This window comes from Drosophila suzukii, chromosome 4 (assembly GCF_043229965.1).
Source record: "Drosophila suzukii chromosome 4, CBGP_Dsuzu_IsoJpt1.0, whole genome shotgun sequence".
NCBI lineage: Eukaryota > Metazoa > Arthropoda > Insecta > Diptera > Drosophilidae > Drosophila > Drosophila suzukii.
In genome coordinates this window covers 2,476,154-2,489,615 of record NC_092083.1, presented here as the reverse complement: position 1 = coordinate 2,489,615, position 13,462 = coordinate 2,476,154, and the positions used below count along the sequence as shown (strand labels likewise).

Below are 13,462 nucleotides of genomic sequence, written 5' to 3'. Positions count from 1 at the left end.
CATGTGTGCATATTAATCTGGTATGAAAATTACCATATTGATATGTTCATAATGGCCACATAAGAGAGCAAAATTATTATGAAAAAAAAACCAATTGATGACCAGTTCAGGTATTTTATTTTCTCTGCGTACCAATTACAACATTTTGGATGTTTTTTTTTTGTTAATAACGACAAGAAAATCCTTTTGTATGATCAAATTTCTATACCGGTCTTTTCCAAAGACGACCTAATATTTCTAGCATTTGAATTTGACCTCTTGTTTAACGAAATCACCGTACAATATAGACACTTCAAAAACCTAAGCATACGCAAACTTTTGACAATAACCTCAGTTGACTATCAGCTTGATAAATTTTAATCCAGTGATTCTCTTATTTACAACCATGGTTTGAAATAAGGATAAAATACCTTAAATATGAGAAACCTGGCGTACAAAAAATGGAAATGATATAGGTCGAATGACTTGTTTGAAAAATTTAGGAATCCAACGGAAAATCGGTCCACAAAACAAAGGCTAAAGCCAAAAGCTTATACTACCGTAAAAAATTTGACAGTGCTATTAACTCGAAGCAGACGTTGTTAGTTTTAAGGTAAAGTTACAGGTAAAAGCCTAATTAAACAACAATTACACCTCAATAATATCTTCGTTAATATCCCAGTACCTGAAAAAGTACCTGAACACAATTCCGTTGTCTAACTGTGATAATAGATTTAGTTTCAATTGTGTAAACCAATGTGATGTCCTTCACGCTATCATAAAAGTAAGATCAAATGCAACAGGCTTAGACGAAATTAAGCCAAAGTTTTTCAAAATCATACTTTCACAAATCCTCGTGGCTACCACTGGAGTACCATTGTTGTTACTTTGAATGGCTGTACAACAATAAGTTTTTTATATTTTTTAGCTTTTAATAAATTGAGAATTTACTTTGTTAGTTCCAAGTTCACAAAAAATGTTAAAGCACACTACTTCTATCAAAATTTAGAACTAATTTAAAAAATATGTTCTTTCGTGGGAGGTTATTAGTTAAAAAACACCAAAGATATAATTTTTTAAAATTGTTTTTTCGATTATTTACAATACAATTGTCGAATCCGGCTTGTTCCGACTTATATACTACCTGCAATAGAAGTACGATTTTGCAAAGGTATCATCCCGATAGCTTTAAACTGAGAGACTAGTTTGCGTAGAAACGGACAGATCGACTAGTCTGGTGGTGCTGATCAAGATATATACCTTATGGGGTCGGAAACGTCTCCTTCACTGCGTTGCAAGCTTCTTACTGAATTCATAAAACCCTCTGCAGGGGTAAAAAAAAATGTCCGCCCTAATATGCTGGTACGGTACACATATAAACATAAGGTACACGCCACTTCACATATGATCATAAAAATATATTATATCGAGTTGTCTAGCGATCCTGTTCAAGAGTATATATACATGTTTGGGACCGAAAAAAGTGATAAATGTCATTAGATCATTGCTTTGAATCCTTTAAAGCCTACGATTTATTTTATTGGTTATACTTAATTTTTCGATGCTTTCTACTTTTATAAAATAAACAAGGAAGAACGCTATAGTCGAGTACCTCGACTATCAGATACCCGTTACTCAAAGGGAAATGGAGATATGCAAGCAGCAAAGCGAAATTAAAATGCGCCACCTACCGGCGGTAGACAGATTTAAGCGTTATGGGCGTTAGAGTGGGCGTGGCAAAATTATTTTTGGATCAATCGATAGGTATTGACGACACCAATACATTTCAGTTAAAATTTTGTATCTAGCATGCAAATTGTGGGCGTCACAGGTTTTCGCGGTTTGTGGGCGTTTAAGTGGGCGTGGCAAACTTTTTTTTAGGTCAATCGATAGGTATTGATGAGAACAATACATTTCAGTTAAAATTTTCTATCTAGCATCAAAACTGTAGGAGTTACAGTTTTGGGCGGTTTGTGGGCGTTAGAGTGGGCGTGGCATTCTACTGAAACAAACTTGCGCTGCGTAAGAAGCTCAGGAATCTGTACGCCAAATCTCAATAGCCTAGCTCTCATAGTTTCCGAGATCTCAGCCGGACGGACAGACGGACATGGCTAGATCGACTCTGCTAGTGATCCTGATCAAGAATATATATACTTTATGGGGTCGGAAACGCTTCCTTCTGCCTGTTACATACTTTCCGACGAATCTAGTATACCCTTTTACTCTACGAGTAACGGGTATAAAAACTGGATTTTGAAATCGTTAAAAATGACTAAATATAATCTAAGAAACTTCTGAACTTTGAATTTATACCCTCGTATAAAGTATACAAACATTGACATTTGTGAGAGAAAGTACCTGTATAGGCAAGAAGCTTAAATATTGGCCTGCAGCGGTTCGAGTAAGAATTAATTAAGTGTAATTTTAAATTTTCTTCGAAAAGATTGATACTTTATCGTCACGACTTTCTTACCTCGTTTAAGAGGTGCCATTTTTCGCTTTCTATATATGTATATGTTTCAAGGATATTACCTTGTCGAATGCTCCCACACGATATAAGAATGCCATCGTGAGCGTAGCTTACTACGAGAATTTTATTGTAATTGTTGACCAGCGATGTCTCTATGTCCTCCGGGCATCCTCCTGCATGGCATTGTGGTGAATCATTTACGGGTCCAGTAACAGCCTCAGATAGCACACGAAGGTTTTCGTTAAGTTTAAGTATTTTATTTGTGGCACCCGCAAACAAGACATTGTTCATAAAATCGAAGCTCAGATGCGTAAAATAGTTCTTAGATTGAGAGTCATCAACGTTTTCAATATTATATCCTTTTGAGCGATTTCCATAGTTTGATGCTGACGATTGAACCGACATTGAAGGCAGGTTAAACTGGGCGACAATGTCATTTGAGGGAGAAGATATCTGAGCCGGCATTTCTTTGGTGCCCTTTACGGAATGATGTAGCGAACTGAGTATGGTAATAATGCACAGTCCATAAAACATATAAAATAAGTCCGCACAATACAAGCCCTTTCGCATCATATTCATTGTTTTTGTGTATAGGTTCCCGGTCAGCTTTAAGTGGATTTTGAGCATTAATTCTCATTAACATTTTAAACAATTACATTCTCAGCTCTTTTGTAACTTAGTTTCCAATGACATGGGAAAACTTAAAAGGCGAATTATTTTTTATTTAACCGATACACTTCGCAGGTTTCTCTACAAAAAAATTTTTTTATTAGAATTAGTCTTGTAAAACTTCCTATTTTTTTGAGAGCGTTTGCTTCACATAATAAAAAACATTTAGTTATTATTTAGAAATTTCCGAAGCAACGCTTAGTGTGTACACTATTAGTCCTAGATCGGGGCAAACTCATCTCGGATGTATCGATCTATCGAATACTTATTACTTGTAATACCCGATTCTCACATATTAATATTTCGCACAACAGTTTTGAAGTTCTATCAAACCTATTCTCACAACGCCCTTCCTTAAACCTAGATCGACGAAAACCGCGAGCTAACCATAGGAGTGAGCGAAAGGCAAATATGCGGCTAAAGCTTTTCGTCGGGTCTGTTTTTTAGCGCGGTACTCAAATGAGCTACGGAAATACTAGAAAAAATACCAGATTTCGCAAGTGCATTTTCGATGAACGCCGTTAGCCGAGTCCCAAAGAATTTAATTAATAAATAAATTTAATCTTTGGCAGTGTTCTTGCAAAAGCGATGTGGAAACTAAAAATAAAAAAAAAACCACAAAGTCGGATGCAGGAGGTCAGTGCAGATGAAATAGGACGCCAACTCCAAGCTTATGCCCTTTATTTTGGGATTTAACCGACAAGAAGCAATCCTACAAAAAGGGCAAATTCGCAGAGTAGTTGGAGGGGATCACCTAGAGAACCCTAGTGGGAAGGAATATGCCGAGTGGGACTTCGATCTCTACAAGGACATCCTGCCGGGAGCGTCCTCGCAAAGAAAGTAAGATCTGGCCAAAAGAATTTGGTTGCGTTGTACGAATAGAAGTAATTTTTTAGCAGAACCACCAGTAATACGATCTCCGACGACCTCTCCATTAGGACTTCGGACACCACCATTACCAGCTACTTGGCAGCTTAAGCGGAGCTGGAGGACCCGCTGGCTTCTATAGGGAGGAGGAAAATAGGGCGCCCGCTAAGGAACAGTTGGAGAAGCCATAGCCAGCCACTGCCAGGATGCTGGGCGACTTCCTGCAGCATCAGCGGATCGACACCGTTCTCAAGGTCCAATATGCCTATTGGGACTCGGAGCTGTACTGCGGTGGAGCGGGAAAGATGGCGAAGCATCCGTGGGACGAGAAGGAAGCTTTAATCTACTAATTTATATAAATAAAAACATTTTATTTTTATTTAAAATTCTTTGTGAACCAGCAGACTCCTCCTTTTTAATTTCTCCAATTGATTTGTTTACCGTTTGGCAACAAACCCAGCTGCCAACGGTTCGGCATGTTCCTTCCCACTTGGATTCTCTACTGGATCTCCTCCAGCACCTCAACTATTCAACGCATTTGCCCTGTCGGGGTATGGCTTCCTGTCGGTGAAATCCCACAATAATGGGCAACAGCTTGGATTAGGCTCCCTTTTTCATCTGCACTGACCTCCTTTAGGCGTTTTTGGAGTTTTCCATCCAAATTTAATTTTTAAATTCCCCACCGCTTCTGGATTCCCCACCGCTATTCCTTGGGCCTCGGCTAACGGCGTTCATCGAAATTCACTCGCTAAGTCAGGTATTTTTTCTGGTATTTCCTTAGCTCATCTGAGTACCGCGCTGAAAAACAGACCCGACGAAAAGCGATAGCAGCGTATTTGCCTTTCGCTCACTCCTATGGTTAGCTCGCGGTTTTCGTCGATGTGAGTACTAGGCTTTTATTTTAAAATTTCCTAATTTTATAAAATACTATAATAGTCTCTTCCCACAGAACAACCGATCGGAAGGCCCATAGTAGCCTATTCACACAGAAGGAGTTTCCGCTTCAGCGAAATCCACGTGCTAGAAAAAGACGGGAAAAGTCACAATAACTCGGTTCAGCGGGAAATGGGACCACACACGCAAAGCAATTCAGTATTTCAGTGTTTTTTTAATCATTATGTTCGAGGTTAGTGATTTGCGTACTTGGCGTTTCGGTATGGCTCTGTTATAAGGAAATTGTTGTTGGTGCCCAGCATTTTATATCTTATTGAAAAGAAATATTGCTATGCTCTTTTCTAAGGCAATGTCTAATCTCCAAGTTATGTCCCTGGCAAGACCTGGCACCTGTTGCACAAAAACATGCATAATTTATCTAGAGGAAAAGCCATTTTATGGCGCATTCAATTATCGTTGCCTAAAAGAAGGATTTATTCACAGAACCGTACTCGAGGAAGGTGTTGTAAATACTTAAAAGGACCAATCAGTTCTAACTTGGCCCACAACATTACATATTTAATTTTTTCTACGCTTGCCTAAATGGATATCTCCTCCTTGATCAATTTGCTTATACCAATTATAACATAATTTGGAGCTGAAAACATTCCACATGCTAGTTCAAATTTTATTTAGTTATGTGTTGCTTTCCATTTTTACGGAGCAACTCAATTCGCTCGTCCTCTTCCTTCGGATACGGCATGCTTATACCGATTAGCTGTTCGCTTCAGCGATTTTCTAAGTGAACAAGAATCCGCTTAAAATCGGTGTTGCAATCTTAAGTGGCTGTGAGCAGAGGCTATTAGGCTTGTCGTTCAGAAAATAGTCGGCAGTCGGCCCTACAGAGCACATGCACCATCTGACAACAGCTGACGCTTAAGCTTGACGAAACTGTCGTAAAACTCACTCTCTTGCACCTATTTTATAAATTACCATGAAAGAAGAGATAAAAATATTAATTAAAATTCAAAGCTATTGTAAAACAAATCTCCGTACAAATTGCTGACTGCAATACTAACCACCCAAGCCCCCCATTCGCCTCTGGCTAACTGTTGGAGGAGATCTCTTGTTGTTTTGTATCTTTTTGAAAACATGTAACAATCTATGCAAACTCCAATCTAACGTGGCCGCGAACATTCTGAAGACATCAGAGCATCATCGCAGTTATCGTGAACAGCTTCAACAGCTATCAACTGTGACAAGTAGAAGGAATTCAATTTTCACAACACTGCGTTGGTCACGTTGGTCACAACAGAACTCAAAGCTATATCAAATAAAATTCAAAAATTAATTTCTCAAAAAATATTTTAAAAAACGTATTCATTTAAAATATTTTTGACTTCTTTTTCGTGATCTAGGGGTCAAACTGTACCAGGAACTACCATCATCCCTCTTGGGCCAGTTTTAAAATATTTTTTTATAAGCTAGTGTTTCAAATATCATTGAAAAAAGTATCGTAACAGTAACGGCATTCAAGAAAATAATGCTACTGAAAACCAATCTAAATGACATTGAAAACAAGGAATGCTACCAAAATCTATTTTATTAGATTGTCAAAAAAAAGTAATGATACTGGAAATACATTTTATAAGATGTCCAAAAAGTAATGCTACTGAAAATATATTTCAATATATGTCCAGAACGTAATGCTACTGAAAATATATTTCATTAGTTGTCCCAAAAGTAATGCTACTGAAAATACATATCATTGTCATTAAATATCACTGATATTATATTTTATCTCATAAGTAATAACTGAGATATGTTTATTGCCATTGTTATTTAAATATACTTTGTTCTTTATACCTTCCTATCACTTTTTCTTGTCTTGGATAGAGCCTTTGCGGAATGTGTCTGTTAAACAGGATCTCAAGAAGTTGCGTCTTTATACTTCTTATAAAAATTGGTAGCTTTCTGAAGGTTCTGGGTAGGTATTTTTGACCCGAAGATAATGCATAAATAAACCGCGAAATCTTCCAATTTTATTTTTGATCAAAGTTCACTAAAAACTTATCGAACGAAGTTAACAGAAAATTGAATTGGATTCAGATGAAAAGGAGCCTTTGTTTGTTCGGACACGTACATACATATTCATTTTTTTCGTGTCGTTTTTATTATAAAAGGGTCGGGTTATCTGTTTACGTGTACATTTTTTAAACTTGTTTACGACCGAGCTCGAATTTAATTGTAAAAACTTAATTGTGCTCCAAAAAAATTTAGGTGGTTGAAAATCGTTTGTATCGGACGAAATTAGTGAACTTGTCTCGATGTTTCTTCATCATCAAACTGCTCGTAATTATTGATTGATTGATATTAGTGTCGTCTGACTTCAGACAACGTACATTTGCCGTTAATCCTTACTGGCTGCTCTTCAGTAACGGTCCGAGGGATTTTTTGAGGTGGATCCTAATGCCATTATGCATTCGTTGCCTCAGTTCCTTGCCCAACAATAAAGCTTAAACTTTTACCAGCAATACGACAGGCTGCTCCCTAGAGGACCGAGAAAAAATTAAATCGATGCAATCAAATTTTCAGGCAATATGGGCCAAATGGGTGTGTTTTAATATAGTTCATCCAGATAAAAGCCCAAACGCAAATTCGGGAACGCATTCCGAAACAAATAGTTCTGGGTCGTATCTTTTTTACGCAAAACAACACGCATGCAAATGTTGCAGGGCAAATGTTTCTATCGCGGTGCCATCTGAGTGTGTTTCAATATAGTGCATCCAGGTTAATTTTGCTCGGAGTGTAATAAACAAAAACTAAACACGAAGGTTTGCCGATGCCCGTTTTTTACGATCGTTTTCTGTTCTCTTGACAAAAAAATAATAAAGACAAAACGGAACATGCAAGGTAGCGCGCGATTTTCCTTGTCTTTTGCATTTCTCGTCAGTTGCATTTTTAATTCTGAAAAGTGGAGCTCGTGCCACATGTTTTGAAAAAGTTTGTTTCTTTCTGCCACCAATCTTACATCAATCTTTTCACAGTAAGTAAATAAATAAGTAAAGTGTAGATAATTTAGTTCAATAAATTATCTACACTTTACTTATTCATTGAACTAAATTATCTACACTTTACTTACTGTGAAAATATTGAACACATATTGAACACAATAAAATAACATACTAAATATGTGTCAGGGGCTGAGACATTTGCTGGTCTCCTTCTTGCATTTTTGTTGCAGATGCGCAGTGAGTCGCGGTCAACGTCTTCTCCGTTTAGATATCAAAAGCAAAGTGAAGTCGGCTTCCTTCTGCCGGCTTCTTCTGACACACGTCAAAGGGTATTGCCTCACCCAATTGCAAATTCCTTTCTTTTCTCTCCCTCTCAATTGCAATTCCTTTTTGGTCCTTCTCTCTCTCTCAGAGTCCTTGACCTTGACCATGACCGCGCCACACTCGGCTGAGACGACACTCTCTCTCGTTCTCAATCCCCGCTCTCAGCAATTGTGCAAATAAAAGGAACCACAAATAACCTAGTGACTAGTTTATTTTATTCTTTATTCTTTCTCTTTCTTAATGCTCTACAGTTTCTTTTACATTTTCGTTTCTTCTTATACATCTCCGACATATGTACAGTTGTTCATACATATGTACATTGAGCATTCAAACTAAAAGTAATTAATTTAATAAAATACTAATTACTTGTATGTAAATTGTACATACAACAGTGTGATAAATATATATAAATATATTGTATATTTGTAATATATACATGTATATAAATTTATAATATTCAATTTGCTTTATACCTTTTAAAATCGCAAAAAATAGATGGGCACACAAAGGACTGAACTGCGTAACGGGGTTGACCCGCTGATGCTGCAGGAAGTCGCCCAGCATCCTGGAAACAGCTGGCTATGGCTTCTCCAACTGTTCCTTAGCGGGCGCCCTATTTTCCTGATCATCGGAGATCATATTACTGGTGGTCCTGCTAAAAAGATACTTCTATTAGCACAACGTAGGCCAATTTTTTTGGCCGGATCGTACTTTCCTTGCGAGGACTCGCCTGGCAGGACTTCCATGTAGAGAGCGAAGTCCAACTCGGCATGTTCCTTCCCACTGCGATTCTCTAGTGGATCTCCTTCAGCCCTTCAACTTTTCTGTCGGTGAAATCCCACAATAAAGGGCATAAGCTTGGATTAGGCGTCCTATTTCATCTGCACTGACCTCCTATAACCGATTTTGGTTTCCTTCCATTTTTGATTTTTAAATTCCCCACGCTTCTGCACGAACACCGCCAAAGATTAAATTTCTTATTCTTTGGGCCGCGGCTAACGGCGTTCATCGAAAATTCACTCGCGAAATCTGGTATTTTTCTGGTATTTCCTTAGCTCATCTGAGTACCCCGCTGAAAAACAGACCCGACGAAAATCTTTAGCCGCCTGTTTGCCTCTCGCTCACTTCATGGTTAGCTCGCGGTTTTCGTCAATCTGAGTACTAGGCTTTTATTTTAAAATTTCCTAATTTTATAAAATACTATAATAGTCTCTTCCCACAGAACAACCGATCGGAAGGCCCATAGTAGCCTATTCACACAGAAGGAGTTTCCGCTTCAGCGAAATCCACGTGCTAGAAAAAGACGGGAAAAGTCACAATAACTCGGTTCAGCGGGAAATGGGACCACACACGCAAAGCAATTCAGTATTTCAGTGTTTTTTTAATCATTATGTTCGAGGTTAGTGATTTGCGTACTTGGCGTTTCGGTATGGCTCTGTTATAAGGAAATTGTTGTTGGTGCCCAGCATTTTATATCTTATTGAAAAGAAATATTGCTATGCTCTTTTCTAAGGCAATGTCTAATCTCCAAGATATGTCCCTGGCAAGACCTGGCACCTGTTGCACAAAAACATGCATAATTTATCTAGAGGAAAAGCCATTTTATGGCGCATTCAATTATCGTTGCCTAAAAGAAGGATTTATTCACAGAACCGTACTCGAGGAAGGTGTTGTAAATACTTAAAAGGACCAATCAGTTCTAACTTGGCCCACAACATTACATATTTAATTTTTTCTACGCTTGCCTAAATGGATATCTCCTCCTTGATCAATTTGCTAATACCAATTATAACATAATTTGGAGCTGAAAACATTCCACATGCTAGTTCAAATTTTATTTAGTTATGTGTTGCTTTCCATTTTTACGGAGCAACTCAATTCGCTCGTCCTCTTCCTTCGGATACGGCATGCTTATACCGATTAGCTGTTCGCTTCAGCGATTTTCTAAGTGAACAAGAATCCGCTTAAAATCGGTGTTGCAATCTTAAGTGGCTGTGAGCAGAGGCTATTAGGCTTGTCGTTCAGAAAATAGTCGGCAGTCGGCCCTACAGAGCACATGCACCATCTGACAACAGCTGACGCTTAAGCTTGACGAAACTGTCGTAAAACTCACTCTCTTGCACCTATTTTATAAATTACCATGAAAGAAGAGATAAAAATATTAATTAAAATTCAAAGCTATTGTAAAACAAATCTCCGTACAAATTGCTGACTGCAATACTAACCACCCAAGCCCCCCATTCGCCTCTGGCTAACTGTTGGAGGAGATCTCTTGTTGTTTTGTATCTTTTTGAAAACATGTAACAATCTATGCAAACTCCAATCTAACGTGGCCGCGAACATTCTGAAGACATCAGAGCATCATCGCAGTTATCGTGAACAGCTTCAACAGCTATCAACTGTGACAAGTAGAAGGAATTCAATTTTCACAACACTGCGTTGGTCACGTTGGTCACAACAGAACTCAAAGCTATATCAAATAAAATTCAAAAATTAATTTCTCAAAAAATATTTTAAAAAACGTATTCATTTAAAATATTTTTGACTTCTTTTTCGTGATCTAGGGGTCAAACTGTACCAGGAACTACCATCATCCCTCTTGGGCCAGTTTTAAAATATTTTTTTATAAGCTAGTGTTTCAAATATCATTGAAAAAAGTATCGTAACAGTAACGGCATTCAAGAAAATAATGCTACTGAAAACCAATCTAAATGACATTGAAAACAAGGAATGCTACCAAAATCTATTTTATTAGATTGTCAAAAAAAAGTAATGATACTGGAAATACATTTTATAAGATGTCCAAAAAGTAATGCTACTGAAAATATATTTCAATATATGTCCAGAACGTAATGCTACTGAAAATATATTTCATTAGTTGTCCCAAAAGTAATGCTACTGAAAATACATATCATTGTCATTAAATATCACTGATATTATATTTTATCTCATAAGTAATAACTGAGACATGTTTATTGCCATTGTTATTTAAATATACTTTGTTCTTTATACCTTCCTATCACTTTTTCTTGTCTTGGATAGAGCCTTTGCGGAATGTGTCTGTTAAACAGGATCTCAAGAAGTTGCGTCTTTATACTTCTTATAAAAATTGGTAGCTTTCTGAAGGTTCTGGGTAGGTATTTTTGACCCGAAGATAATGCATAAATAAACCGCGAAATCTTCCAATTTTATTTTTGATCAAAGTTCACTAAAAACTTATCGAACGAAGTTAACAGAAAATTGAATTGGATTCAGATGAAAAGGAGCCTTTGTTTGTTCGGACACGTACATACATATTCATTTTTTTCGTGTCGTTTTTATTATAAAAGGGTCGGGTTATCTGTTTACGTGTACATTTTTTAAACTTGTTTACGACCGAGCTCGAATTTAATTGTAAAAACTTAATTGTGCTCCAAAAAAATTTAGGTGGTTGAAAATCGTTTGTATCGGACGAAATTAGTGAACTTGTCTCGATGTTTCTTCATCATCAAACTGCTCGTAATTATTGATTGATTGATATTAGTGTCGTCTGACTTCAGACAACGTACATTTGCCGTTAATCCTTACTGGCTGCTCTTCAGTAACGGTCCGAGGGATTTTTTGAGGTGGATCCTAATGCCATTATGCATTCGTTGCCTCAGTTCCTTGCCCAACAATAAAGCTTAAACTTTTACCAGCAATACGACAGGCTGCTCCCTAGAGGACCGAGAAAAAATTAAATCGATGCAATCAAATTTTCAGGCAATATGGGCCAAATGGGTGTGTTTTAATATAGTTCATCCAGATGGAAGCCCAAACGCAAATTCGGGAACGCATTCCGAAACAAATAGTTCTGGGTCGTATCTTTTTTACGCAAAACAACACGCATGCAAATGTTGCAGGGCAAATGTTTCTATCGCGGTGCCATCTGAGTGTGTTTCAATATAGTGCATCCAGGTTAATTTTGCTCGGAGTGTAATAAACAAAAACTAAACACGAAGGTTTGCCGATGCCCGTTTTTTACGATCGTTTTCTGTTCTCTTGACAAAAAAATAATAAAGACAAAACGGAACATGCAAGGTAGCGCGCGATTTTCCTTGTCTTTTGCATTTCTCGTCAGTTGCATTTTTAATTCTGAAAAGTGGAGCTCGTGCCACATGTTTTGAAAAAGTTTGTTTCTTTCTGCCACCAATCTTACATCAATCTTTTCACAGTAAGTAAATAAATAAGTAAAGTGTAGATAATTTAGTTCAATAAATTATCTACACTTTACTTATTCATTGAACTAAATTATCTACACTTTACTTACTGTGAAAATATTGAACACATATTGAACACAATAAAATAACATACTAAATATGTGTCAGGGGCTGAGACATTTGCTGGTCTCCTTCTTGCATTTTTGTTGCAGATGCGCAGTGAGTCGCGGTCAACGTCTTCTCCGTTTAGATATCAAAAGCAAAGTGAAGTCGGCTTCCTTCTGCCGGCTTCTTCTGACACACGTCAAAGGGTATTGCCTCACCCAATTGCAAATTCCTTTCTTTTCTCTCCCTCTCAATTGCAATTCCTTTTTGGTCCTTCTCTCTCTCTCAGAGTCCTTGACCTTGACCATGACCGCGCCACACTCGGCTGAGACGACACTCTCTCTCGTTCTCAATCCCCGCTCTCAGCAATTGTGCAAATAAAAGGAACCACAAATAACCTAGTGACTAGTTTATTTTATTCTTTATTCTTTCTCTTTCTTAATGCTCTACAGTTTCTTTTACATTTTCGTTTCTTCTTATACATCTCCGACATATGTACAGTTGTTCATACATATGTACATTGAGCATTCAAACTAAAAGTAATTAATTTAATAAAATACTAATTATTTGTATGTAAATTGTACATACAACAGTGTGATAAATATATATAAATATATTGTATATTTGTAATATATACATGTATATAAATTTATAATATTCAATTTGCTTTATACCTTTTAAAATCGCAAAAAATAGATGGGCACACAAAGGACTGAACTGCGTAACGGGGTTGACCCGCTGATGCTGCAGGAAGTCGCCCAGCATCCTGGAAACAGCTGGCTATGGCTTCTCCAACTGTTCCTTAGCGGGCGCCCTATTTTCCTGATCATCGGAGATCATATTACTGGTGGTCCTGCTAAAAAGATACTTCTATTAGCACAACGTAGGCCAATTTTTTTGGCCGGATCGTACTTTCCTTGCGAGGACTCGCCTGGCAGGACTTCCATGTAGAGAGCGAAGTCCAACTCGGCATGTTCCTTCCC

At 37.5% G+C, this 13,462-nt stretch overlaps 1 protein-coding gene and 2 long non-coding RNA genes across 6 annotated transcripts in view; all 3 read right to left on the bottom strand.

The window, feature by feature from the left end:
- Positions 1–3,331, bottom strand: part of PlexB (plexin B) — a 31,057-nt gene extending 27,726 nt beyond the window's left edge. Inside the window, exon 1 of one of the 2 annotated variants that reach the window (XM_036822744.3) lies at positions 2,453–3,331. In XM_036822744.3, the coding sequence (XP_036678639.1) occupies positions 2,453–3,076 (624 nt within the window). In that variant the 5' untranslated portion in view covers positions 3,077–3,331. The remainder of the gene's footprint in view (positions 1–2,452) is intronic. The other variant, XM_017088640.4, reaches the window with a different exon arrangement.
- A 3,649-nt stretch (positions 3,332–6,980) lies between these two features.
- On the bottom strand, positions 6,981–8,294 carry LOC136117244 (uncharacterized). Of its 2 annotated transcripts, none has more exons than XR_010654647.2 (2): positions 8,001–8,294; positions 6,981–7,408 (listed from the first exon to the last, which is right to left on the bottom strand). It is a non-coding gene; the product is annotated as an uncharacterized lncRNA (long non-coding RNA). The 2 variants fall into 2 exon arrangements; XR_010654648.2 differs by having other exon boundaries at positions 8,045–8,294.
- A 3,170-nt stretch (positions 8,295–11,464) lies between these two features.
- Positions 11,465–12,778, bottom strand: LOC136117245 (uncharacterized). Of its 2 annotated transcripts, none has more exons than XR_010654650.2 (2): positions 12,485–12,778; positions 11,465–11,892 (listed from the first exon to the last, which is right to left on the bottom strand). It is a non-coding gene; the product is annotated as an uncharacterized lncRNA (long non-coding RNA). The 2 variants fall into 2 exon arrangements; XR_010654651.2 differs by having other exon boundaries at positions 12,529–12,778.
- Between the last annotated feature and the right edge of the window lie 684 nt (positions 12,779–13,462).